We start from the raw sequence: 12,936 nt of genomic DNA on the forward strand, positions 1-12,936 counted from the left end.
TGGATGGGTGGGGTGAACCCTGATTACTGAGAGTTAATTACAGAGAGATTAAAAGAAAAAAAAAAAAAACACTTTTCCTTTTGTTTCCCAAACTGTGGTTTGGATATCCACAAAGAGACACTGTTAAGAGGAAGCAACTTCAGCTAAAAATAAGATAAAAACCATAGAGGATATCCAGAGGAAATAGTAATTCACTGAGGAAAGTCAAGTCTAAAAAGGAAGTGATTCTGGAGGTTTTAATACTATTTGTAACACTGGAGACTGGAAAGTAAAAGTGGTACAAAAATTAAGACCCGAAAACATGGTTAGGAGCTCCCAAACTCCTCCCAAATGGAAGGACAAGGCCTATTATTTCAAGCAGCTAAATCTGACAATACACTAGCATAGTAAACACACGATGTCTGGGCATCTCCAAACTCCCTTAAATTCATCCACACACTCTGTCACTTGAAAAGTCCCATATGAAGGACTTTGTTTTCTTTCCTGGAGTCTTTCTTCGTCTAAATAAAATACAAATACTTGTTTTTACAAATTAAATCTATCCTTCAAAGCACAGTTTAGTCTGCGGTAAAAAAAAAAAAGCAAAATTTTTCCTTTTTAACAAAACAAAAACCCAGTTTTCAATTCTAAAGACATATTAAAAAAATGACCTGTAATAAAGTACTTATAAAAACTTATAAAGATTTCAATGCTGCATCTTTTAAAAAAACAGAAACAGAGGAAAGTATACTTAAAGAAACAACACAGAGACAGTACCTTCAAAGCTGCATTAAATATTTCCCAACTAGAGAGGATTCAAACACCCAATCTGGTTTCTATGAAACTTCGAAAGATCAAACCATTAGAAAGAAGCTGGGCCTGAAAGAGAAATGCTAGGGATTTCAGTAAACATCTGGTTACCATTTTCAATTGAAAAAACTAACCCACTTAAGGAAGTCGTTTAGTTTCTTTGGAGTAAAAATGAGACAGTGGCTTTTTGTTCCCCTTGCACAGTGGAGGGTAAAGGAAACATCAGAATGAGGAGGTCACTCAAAACTCAACTTTTATAAATAAGAAAGTTTTTTTCAAAGACTCATGTAAATTGAACTCAGGTCCCTGTAGTATAAACAACTCCATTGAGTTAAGGTTAAATAAACATTCCTTGAGCTCTCGTGTGCCAATTAAAGAACGAATTCGCTTGGTCGTAAATACATCAGCAATTCTATAAGCAGTGAGGAAAATAACAATAAACCCGAACACACAATTACCATGTGTCATAATACAATAAAATAGAATGGTGCAGCCCTGTAGGTTTCTTTGATTCAATTTCTTTTCTTTCCTAGTTTGATTAACTAAAGGCACAGAAGCACTTCTGATACCGTCCCAAACCTATTACTGGCGTAATAAAAAACGTATGTCAAGTGTGTTCGAGGCAAAATACCGACAAGGCAAAACACACTGTGCCTTTTCAATGTGACCTTTACCCTTCTGTCTTCCTGCTAAACAGTCATAGTGCATATTAAACTCAGGAAAGCAGCAGGGGTGCTGGAGTAGGGCCTAAGGGGAAAAGGGACGAGAGGTTCCTTGGGCTCTCAAATCTTAAATTATCAGTAAAGGCATCTGCTATAAACGTGCTCTGGGAACCAAAAGGGACCACCTCCAATTCTGCCTCCAGATCCACGTTTCTCTATCTCTCTGCTTCCCATTTCTCTCTTCCACCCAGAAGGCAGACTCAAGAAAGGGGAATCCTAGAATGATAAAGCTTTAAAATCTACATCATTCTGCATGCATAAACGTCAGAGTGCATCACAGAGCTGCAGATCTCAGGAGGCTTCCGTATTGATTTTACTTATTCTCCTGAGTCACAAAGCAACCCTCAGCAGCATTCCTGATGCGCTCCCATTCCAACAATATTCACTCCATTCCTTTGAGATAGGCTGACCCATTGCTGGATAATAGATTCAACGTTCATCCTTTGCTTTGGCCCTAGCTATGCCTTCTAGGGTTACTCCAAACACATCCTGTACTCAAGCATCCCATAAAACAGTAGGAATTCAAAAACACTGGCCCAACTACTTGCAGGGCCTCCCAGAAATGGATCCCGTGTTGCTGTCTAGCCTGAAAACTTCCATATGTCGCGGGTGTGGCCCTAAAAAGACAACAACAACAACAAAATCCTGGGTCATATGATCCGTATTTCCAAATCAAGAGATTGCAAGAGCATAAAAGTGAATAGTTCACGCTAAGAAAAGAACTAGAGAGCATAAGGTAGAGAACACAAACAGAAACGAAATGACATGGTAGGGTTTTTGACCTTTAATGCGAGATCTTCAAGGTCATGAGCAGCACAAGCTATAGGCTTACTTTTCCATGTCCTTTACTGAAGAGCAATTTGAAGTGAGACTGTGGGTTGCATTATTTTACGGAATATTAAACTTTCAGTCAATCAAGCATCATCTCTAAGCAGATAACCCACAGTTCTACATCTCTAGCCCTGACCTCCAGTCTCTCCTAAATACATCCACAGGAAAAGCTCAAGGCATCTGACACTGAGTAGGTTTAAAACAAAACTCATCCACCTGCCCCAGAAAACCAAAGGGCTGAGGAACACCATTAAATGTGGTGGGAGGGGTCTTGAGATCCAGAGAAGGAACAAACTCTGAGAAATGGACACAAGCATTAAAACCCTCAACAGGCTAGAATTGGGTTGTGATGTATAAAGCATTAGCCATATCCCATACTGTATTTGCAGTTGTATTATTTTTGTCATCAGAGCAGATTTGAGCGTATTGGTTTTCCTAAAAAGTTACATAAATATGAAAGGCTGATGAATTAAGGTGGGTTTTTTTGTTTTGTTTTGTTTTTGTCTTTTTGTCATTTCTAGGGCTGCTCTTGTGGCATATGGAGGTTCCCAGGCTAGGGGTCGAATTGGAGCTGTAGCTGCCGGCCTACGCCAGAGCCACAGCAACGCAGGATCTGAGCCGTGTCTGCAACCTACACCACAGCTCACGGCAATGTTGGATCCTTAACCCACTGAGCAAGGCCAGGGATCGAACCCGCAACCTCATGGTTCCTAGTCGGATTTGTTAACCACTGAGCCACGACGGGAACTCCGAATTAAGTTTTTTAATATTTTAAAATTAGTTGTGCCATGAATTAAGGTTGTGCCATGAACTAATGTGAAAATGTGAGGGAGTTCACTATGTAAAGGGCTTCACTCCTGCTGTACTATTTTATCCTCACTTATCCACGTATTTGATGACTATTTGATGCCCTAGGCAGAGGGCATGGTTTTAAGCGAGGAGCAGAGCAGACATGGTTCCTGACCTCAAAGAACTTACAGATTTTTTTTGGAAAGCAAGTTGCTTTTTTCCTAATGGAATGACCCAGGAGAAGGTGTGTTGGAATTTCAGGTGGGTTTACAACCCAAAGCTTTCGAGGAAAACGTGTTAAATTGGAAGGGAGACTTGAAAACACCTATCAAGGGCATTTAATGCAAAATATCCAGTAGTAGCACCCTTCTGCCCCTTACACAACCCATTTTAAATGTCCCTCTCCGCCAAGGAACCTTCACCATCTCCTTTCTGTGGCCAGGTCCTGACAGCAGAAGCAATATGACCCCCCATTTTTGGAGTGCTACCACATGCCATCCCCAGAACTATTGTAAAACAATCCATTTCAGAAAAGAAAACTAGGGCTTTGAGAGGCTAACTTGCCCAGGGTAGTACAACCATTAAAAGGTAACACTAGGGAGTCCAACCTCGGCTCAGTCTTGCTGTGCTGCTTCTTCATTTTAATTACCACAGTCTACTGTGTCCCCATGAAAGCAATTATTGTGGTTAACCTCTTCTTATTTAATTGAAACCTCAACTTCCTCACAGCTCCTTTTTGAATACAAATAAACTAAAAACAAAAAATTCTGAAATACGTTTTCCATTATAAAAGTTAAGACAGGTCTGCAGTAGATGGTTCTTTTCCATACAAAGTCCAGAAACAGCTCTCGGCAAATAGCCATTATAAATAAACCTTCAAAATTAAACTAAACTTCACATGAAACATGGATGTGTGGGACATTTTCAAGAATGATGGTGTATGTAACTAAAAATATGGGAGGATAGAAACCTATTAAATGATAAACAGGGTAGAAAGTAGGCTTTTTTCTTTTTTCATCTATTTTTCACAGCATTAGGTAGTGATCTGTATCTCTCGCTCTACTGAATATATCCTCTAATAGTGCATCCCAAGAAGACAGCTGGATAATTTATAGTGCCCTTACTGGTGTGTGTGGGGGGAGCTGTAGCAATATTACTTGAAATGTCATCTCCATAACACCATGTCCCAAATGTAATATCAATACAAATATTGATAAATATTATTTTCACAGTATTAACCCTAGCCCTTCCTATAAATGCTTCCACCATACCTATGCTGTGCTGTTACACTCTTAGTTCCCGTGAACCAAGACATCCACTTGGTTTGCAATACAAAGGTTGCCCTGGCTCTTGACCCATTACATACCTTAGAGTTGTCGAGTTGCTAATCCATCTGAACAAGTTGCTGTAAATGTACTACCTGGGCCTGTCGGAGATTAGGGGAATAAACTAGTGTTGCCTCCTTCCTGAAAACAAAACGTTTTTTATGATTTTTATTTTTTCCATTATAGTTGGTTTACAGTGCTTTGTCAATTTCTACTGTACAGCAAAGTGACTCAGTCATACATATATATATATTTTTCTCACATTATCCTCCATCATGACTGGATACAGAGAGCAAAACATTGATTCTTTCCCTTGTCACTCTGGGTATGTGGCAGCTCAAGCCAAATTGAAGCCAAAATTATGGTAGCTAAGAGGAATATCCAGTTTGAGCCCTAATTTCATATTTCCATTTTAGTAATCTTATTATTATATGGTTTCATAAACCACCGCATCCTTTTTGAATGAGGTTTGATGTACGTTAAAAAGAAAACTAGCCTGTCTCAGTCATAGAGTTTGACCATCGGCTTGCTATGAGATCAAATGACATACAATTAGTCTAGATCCATGGGTCAGCAAATGTTTTCTACAAAGGGCCCAATAATAAATATTTTAGGCCTTAAGAGTTGTATGGTCTCTGTTGCAACTACCTAACTCTGCTTTAATAGAACAGAAACAGCCAAAGACAGTACAAAAACAAATGTGCGATGGCACTCCAAGAAATGTTTACAGAAACAGGTGAGGGGCCAGATTTAGCTAGTGTGCCATAATCGGCCAACCCCTGGCCAAAAAATCTATATGGTCTTTCACTTTTTCTATTTCTTCAACAAACATCCCATGGAAAACCCCAAGTTATAAGAACAAGAGCAATTTGAAATCCTAAGCATGACTCCAATTCTGTTTTGATAGCAGCATGTGTTTTTCACATGGACTCTATAATATACTGAATTTAAAAGTGCAGGATGTACTCAGAAGAGGACGGCAAAGTGCTAAATATTCATTACCCTTAGCGGGTACCAAGTAATTCTGATCCAATGGGAACGTCTATCAACTCAGAGTCACCTGGATCACACTCTACTTGGGGATCTTACTATGGGACTAGGTTAAGAACTCTTGGAAAACACTGACTCTCTTTTAGGCCATTATACTACTCCATGTACTAAAACCCTGATTTACTAAATATTATCTCAATATCGGGAAAGGGAATAATTGGTTGCTTCTTTTTTCTTTTCCTTTAGAAAATTACACATTCTCACAAACATAATGACCTAAGACATATTTTTCCAAAGCAGGGGACTGAAGGACCATATATGTGTGTGTTTAACATTCTGCTAAGTTTTGGGGTTTTTTTTTCATCTTTTTAGGCCCACACCTGCAGCGTGTGGAGGTTCCCAGGCTAGGGGTCCAATCGGAGCTATAGCTGCCAGCCTACACCACAGCCACAGCAACGCCAGATCCGATTCGGGTCTATGACCTACACTGCAGCTCACGGCAACACCAGATCCTTAACCCACTGAGCGAGGCCAGGGATAGAACCCGCAACCTCATGGTTCCTAGTCGGATTCGTTTCTGCTGCGCCATGATGGGAACTCTCTAACATTCTGCTAAGTTTTGTAGGTACAACTCTGTAAAGACAATTGTCCTTTTACTGTCCTCAAAATCAGCTTAAAGCTAACTATACCAATAAATCTTAAGTAGTTCAACGGCATCATAGCAAGAAGACTTTTGTGTCATTTGATACCTAAAATTAATTGTAAAGATTGTTATTCTTTGAACCGAAAATACATTTCTTAGGACAATGCTCTCCAAACTGGGCTACACCTCAGAGTTACCTATGTCTGTTTTTAACATTGAAATTTCTAGGCCCCACTCCCAGACTATTGAATGACAAAAATACTGGCTGGGCTTTACTGTGTTTTCTCCCAGAACTCTGATGGGTGTGGGCAAAGTGATTAAATTCTCACCACATATGCTTGTGGTGTAATATCATCACTGCCTTTAACAGATAAGAGAACAGGTCTCAGAGAACTCAACTTAAGGTCAAATATCCACAGCCCTATCGTCTTTCTGGATAGAGCCACGAATTTCCATTATAATCACTGGATGAAATTAACCAGGGAAATAACATAATGCCCATATTCTATTTTACAACCCAAGACTGCTTACTTTCCTACCAGTAAATATTTACTAAATAAGTAGTCAGAAAATTAAATATAATATAAACCCCAAATATTACCCAGCAAGAAAAGATTATACCTAATTGTAGACTGGTGCCTGCCTGAACTAACACCCTTCTATTTTTTTTCTAATTTTTATCCATTTCTGGCCTCAAAAGGTTAAAAAAAAAAATGTTCCCCCAAGCCAGAAAAAGGCCACCTGTGCTTCAAAGAGAGGTCAACAGACGTGATGGGAGTCAAGTCAAAAAAGGAGAGGAAAGCAGGTGGAATGAATGGATAGAACAGGGAAAATGCATTTTATATTTATTTTCCTGTGACCGAGAATGTATTTTATCATGGGGTCAAATCTGTACCTGGGTACTTAATAACATTTGCAGGAGCGCCTTTTTTTTTTTTTTTTTTTTTTTTTCTTTTTGGTCTTTTTGCCATTTCTTGGGCCGCTCCTGCGGCATATGGGATGTTCCCAGGCTAGGGGGCTAATCGGAGTTGTAGCCACCGGCCTACACCATAGCCATGGCAACATGGGATCCGAGCTGCGTCTGTGACCTACACCACAGCTCACAGCAACGCTGGATCATTAACCCACTGAGCAAGAGCAGGGATCGAACCCGAAACCTCATGGTTCCTAGTCGGATTCGTTAACCACTGCGCCACGACGGCAACTCCCCTATTTTGTTTTAATGTAATATCTTCAAATTTCAGGTTAGCAAACAGCAAAAAGTGCAGTGGTGAAAAGAAAGGTGGGGTAGGTTTCTAGATCATTCCGAATAGCTTCCACTTTCCCCAACCCACTCAATATGGGGAGAGGAAGTTGAAATGCACCAAAGAACACCATACTTTCTGCTACTGTACATGTAGGAAAAGCAAGACGAGACCACGTGGAACTAAAGCAAAAGAAATGCTGTAAGAATCAAATCCCAGGAAAATATTTTTGAGAGTAAGTGATTCAGTTCAAACCTACTTTGTAGATTAAATGTGTGGCCATGGGAAATAAACTGCAATGAAAAGGTGGCTTTTTTTCCTGAAGGTTAGATAATCGGGGACGTGTTAGATTATGCTCACAGAACTTCTTTATCTCCAGGTATTCGACACTCTCACAGTGAAAACTACAAAATCGAATGACAAACCAAAATCAATTTCCCATACTTGTGATATTGCTACCCTTTCTGGAGGCCTATCCAGGAATAATATCTTATTACACATAATAAAAAAGTAGCCATTGGATGATTTTTGGGTTTGTTTGGTTGGTTGGTTTTTGGTCTTTTTTTAGGGCCACACCCGTGACTTATGGAGGTTCCCAGGCTAGGGGTCAAATGGGAGCTGTAGCTGCCGGCCTACACCACTGCTCAGAACAACGCCGGATCCTTAACCCACTGAGTGAGTCCAGGGATAGAACTGCATCCTCATGGATACTAGTTGGGTCGTTAACTGCTGAGCCACGATGGGAATTCCTGCCAGTGGATGTTTTAAAAACTGAGAGAAATGTGGGAAGAAAGAGTCAAATCAGTATTTACACTGACAAACTCTGGTGACACCATCTAGTTATCTTGTGCTACTGGGCCCAGCACATCCTTTGGCTGCCAGATTCTATTGCCTTCAGGCTGTCTTTGCACTTTCTTGATATGTGGGCGCTGCAAAGTCATCTTCCTTTTTCTTATAAAACTGACCCAAGGATGTCCAGGCAGAGAAGAGACATGTTCTTTGTTTCTCAACTGGAAAACTGAAAACTGAAGTTAAAATGCACAGATTGTCATGTTGTGTACACACACAGTCAGCAGCAGCAGCATCCAGGGCACAAAGGCACATAGGAGTTTCACACAATGGTGGTGGGTTAACCGCCAATGCGCTGCAGGACTCCAGGAGCACAGCTCACAAGGCTTGAAGGTGCTGGTGACACAGTCAATCACCTGGTTCAGTGATGGGCTAAAATATTTTATGGCATGAGAGGCAGACTAAACGTTTTATATCTTTCCTTAACACGGTCAGCTATTCTTATAAATGGTTCTCTGAAAATACCGTAACTTTAGATTGGTCCTTCCTAATAGAACCAACCCCAGTGAGGTTTGTTAACTTTGTTTCCAGTTGCTTTGATGCCAGAGCATTCGACTTCCCTTTGGTTTTTCTTATTCGCTTCCAGGAACCCAATATTCTTGATTTCCATACTACAACTAGGGAAAGGGGGTAGGGGCAGCAAATGGCATTCTCAAAGACCTGTCCTAATGGCCTGGATTCTGCACATTTTTAAGACCTTTCTTCTCATCAAAGTGGATCTCTGGGGGCTCTCTTTCCTGGGAGCTTTGCTAGCTAAGTAGCTTGTAACAGCACTGCCAACTTGGTAAAGGGTGAACGTGGTGAAGGGTGATCATGGCTAAATGTTCCCCCAGCCTCCATCACTGACCAGCGTAACAACACTTTAAAGAGCGAAGGGGAACTTATCTGAAGAACAAGGGCCATGATGATGGCAAGATGGTTGAAAATGAAGTGACAAATGAAAATTACGTTGCTGCGATCCAACTTAATGACAATAAAATAACACTATGATTTAGAAAAAAAAAAAAAAGAAAAGAAAAGAAAGAAAGAAAATTATTGTGGCACCAGGATTTGACTATTTTTCCCAAAGGAAACCACCATGGAAACCTGGAAATCGGCAGTTGATTCAAATGGCTGTTTCCTCCCTTCCCTTTTAATAGACTGATACACTGTGTGTTATCATAAAGAGAACAATCGGATTGGCTCATGTGAAATGAATGCTGCATATCTCACCCAGTAGTTCTAATTGCAATAGATGAGTGCAGGGTAAGGGGCCAAAAGAGGGGGTGAGCAACACACGGGTTAAGAGGACAAGCACAGAAGTGACAGCAAAGCCTGCCCTTCCATCACCCCAGGCTTAAGATACGAGGTGAGTCACTTCACCTCTCCAAGCCTCAGTGTCCTCATCTGTAACTAGGGGAGAGATGAGTATTTCTTAATCTCAGGCTACACAGGGCGCTTCGGTGAGGATTCAATGAGGCCACGAATATAGAATATAATATGTCACGTGGCTGGTTGCTCAGGACATGTAAGCTGTCATTGTTATTGCCCTCTTGGACCCTCGTCATCTACTCAACTTCCTTTTCAAATCACTTGTTTAAAAAACGTGTCTCTTGGTTTTCACTTCAAATGACAGAAATAAAAGTACTTGACTATTAATGGCCTGTGAGATAAATATCCACACTTCTTCCACATTTAGAGCCAATCTGTGAATCACATTTAAGCTGGCTCTTTGAAACAATTTCCAGCACATTCTACTTGCAGTCAGATGAAGTGGCAATTTTCTTAAAATATGGAGCAGTTTGGTGCTGGGCAGAACATGTATTTGGGCTCATAAACATAAACATTTTTTATGCAGTGTTTCAAGATGAACTATGCAACTCCAAAAGGCTACAAAAATGTAAACAAAGTAATTTCAGGAATAAAGAAATGCAGCTAAAGGAAAATGGAGAGGAAGTTTTCTATGATGCAAGAAGGTTGATCAGGGGTGAAAATTTCTTATGATTTTTTTCTTTAAGGCAAATAGTAGCACATTCCAGAAAGTACTTAACACTAGAGGGCAAGCAACAGTGGTTATTACATCTGACTCTAACCTTTTTCTAGCAGCCTCAGCCCAAGGTCAGCACCGAGCAGCCTTTCTTCAACGACGACAACTGTATAGTGAAGCTGAGTGAGAATGTGCTGGTGGAGCTTCAGTTCCATTTTGCTGGAAGAAGGAGAATGGTAGAGAATGGCCCTTCTGCCATGGCTGCCAAAGTGGGTCTCAACTGACTCCTCGATCTACAAAGACAAAGAAGGCATAAAATTTTAAGAGGGGGAAAAAAGGGAGCACATTTCCCTGGAAGGAGATCATGAATGCAAATCAGGAGCCATTCAGACAGTTGCCTTTTAAGTTTTTCTCTAGAAATGAAAGACAGAGTCTCTGAAAGGCTGACAAGGACAAAGGCAACCTCATCTTCTCAAACTGAAGGTGAACTGTATTTTTTTCCCTATTACAGAAAGATGAAAACTTCAGGCTATTAAAATATAGAGTTCCTGGAGGAATACAGTTGCATAGAAATACAGAACTCAACTCTAGCTGAAAATAGAAATTAATAGCAATGCTTTTCATCTGCAGTGTGCTTTTCTTGAGTAGGTCTAGCAGCATTACCTTTTAACAGTTCTTTTAGGGTAAAAATGGTTTCCTCCAAGGGACTCAGGGAGGATGGGTTCTGTGTGGGGAGACGCATGCAGGGAGTAGCGCTGAGAAGCAATCCCAGAGCTGGCTGGAGATATACAAGGCTTTTGCTTCTCTCCATGAGGATGCAGCAAAATCTGAACGTGAGGCAGGACGGAACTTCCTGAGAAGAGGAGGCTATCACTGAGGTATCATAACCATAGGTTCTTCCTTCAATAGTTTATTGCTCCCCCAAAATAAATATTCTTCTTTCTCACAATGATGTTTGAAATGCCATTATCACCAAGGAAGTTTTGAACTGGCAAGTAGAAAACGGCTGACTCTAAATTCATTATATGGTTTAATGGCAGATACTGTGTGTTTTCGCAAAAACTTGGAATTTAGCCTTGAAGCAGTAGACATTTTTTTGACTACTGGAAGAAGTAATGAGATGGGATGGGGGCTAGGGCAAAAAAAATGTGAGAGGGCTAAAAACAAAAACAAAAACAAAAACAGGCAAGGCCAAAGAAGAGGAGACCAAGGGGATGGAGAAGGAAAATGAGGAGGAAAAGGTAGAAAATGAAATTGGGACTCCACATTGCTTTTAGCGGCAACTCTAAATGCTCTAAATCAAATGTCCTTTTCATGGATCTAAACACATTTTGTACCATGTCTTTTCACTCCTTAAATTCCTTCATTATTTCCCATTCCTGATAGAATTAATTTCACATCTTTATTGAGGAATGCAGGCCATTTGAACTTAGACCCCATCCTTCTTCTCTGGTAATGTCACCCTCTTAATCATTTCCAGTCCTGATCCCACCCTGCTCTTTCAGATTCGGCTGTGCCTTCCACTAACAGTCCCTGCCTCTCTTTATATACTTCCACTTAGCAAACTCCAAATCAAACAGAGCCCCTTTGGAAAATTTTCATTGAAATACATCCTTCCATTAGCACGTATGAAACGGTGTCTCTCTGTGATGTGAGGGTCTTTGCAGGCAGCCTGGATGGTCCCTGTGTCTCTGGTACACATCATATAGACTTAGTAAATGAAGATACCTAGTAAACTGATGAGGTGCAATGCTCTACCAAGATCTTTGAAGATATATATGGAAAGAAAGAAGAAACAGATTTAGCTTGTCGTGGCAATTCTAAATGCTCTAAATCAAATCTGAAACCTCCATGCTGTCTTAAGATTCCAACTCTTTGAGAGCAGGAAGCCTATCCTATTTTTTTTTTTTTTTGCATACAAATGACTGCTATCTGAAAATTAATAGACCAAGCACAGTGCAATGCAGAAGGACACAAACTCTGCAGGCAGGCTGTTGGGTTTGAATACCCTAGTTCTGGCAGCACTAACTGCCATGAGGATTAAGGAATTAATAATTGTAAAATGCTTAGAACTGTGCCTGGCATATAGATGGTATGATATGTGTGTTTTTAAAATAATAATAGTCGGAGTTCCCATCATGGTGCAGCGGAAGCAAATGCGACTAGGAACCATGAGGTTTTGGGTTCGATCCCTGGCCTCACACAGTGGGTTAAGGATGCAGCGTTGCTATGAGCTGTGGTGTAGGTCGCAGAGTCGGCTTGGATCCAGCGTTGCTGTAGCTGTGGCGTAGGGCAAGCAGCTACAGCTCTGATTCGACGTCTAGCCTGGGAATCTCCATATGAAGTGGGTGCAGCCCTAAAAAGCAAATAATAATAATAATAATAATAATATGTCAAAAAGAGCAGAGCTGGGAACATTGTTTCTGTGTCTGAGCTCTGCCAGGGACACGCTAACATGGGTGCTTAATACCTGTGTGATGAACGCAGTAGAAAGAAAGAGAATAGCTAGTCACACCTTCTGTGCATGGTACGTTGGGAAAACATGATCAGGTATTTTCCCTTGTTAAAGGATATTGCATTTTATTGATTATGAAACTATTTTTTTGGCTTCTAACTCAATGAATTTTATTACATTTAGTTGTGCAAGGATCATCACGACCCAATTTCACAGCATTTCCATCCTAAACCCCCAGCCCTTCCCTCTCCCCCAACCATTCTCCTTTGGAAACCATAAGTTTTTCAAAGTCTGTGAGTTATTATCTGTTCTGCAAAGAAGTTCATTGTATCC

General features: G+C 40.5%; 1 protein-coding gene across 22 annotated transcripts in view; it reads right to left on the bottom strand.

Moving 5' to 3' along the window:
• CPED1 (cadherin like and PC-esterase domain containing 1) overlaps positions 1–12,936 on the bottom strand; it is a 281,918-nt gene that overhangs the window by 246,829 nt on the left and 22,153 nt on the right. For 20 of the 22 annotated variants that reach the window (XR_014834409.1, XR_014834411.1, XR_014834410.1 and 17 more), the window contains one exon: positions 10,255–10,441. Coding sequence is in view for 16 of the 22 variants with exons in the window: in XM_085006011.1 (XP_084862137.1) it covers positions 10,255–10,441 (187 nt within the window). In the remaining 6 variants the exon portion in view is untranslated. Of the gene's footprint in view, positions 1–756; positions 1,019–4,497; positions 4,598–10,254; positions 10,442–12,936 lie in introns of those variants that run through there. The other 2 variants (XM_085006016.1, XM_085006015.1) reach the window with 2 other exon arrangements.

The sequence above is a fragment of the Sus scrofa genome, chromosome 18 (assembly GCF_054392235.1).
Source record: "Sus scrofa isolate SSC_HxYL_T2T_F1_AM1 chromosome 18, Sscrofa_HxYL_maternal_Yorkshire_Landrace_v2.0, whole genome shotgun sequence".
Lineage (NCBI taxonomy): Eukaryota > Metazoa > Chordata > Mammalia > Artiodactyla > Suidae > Sus > Sus scrofa.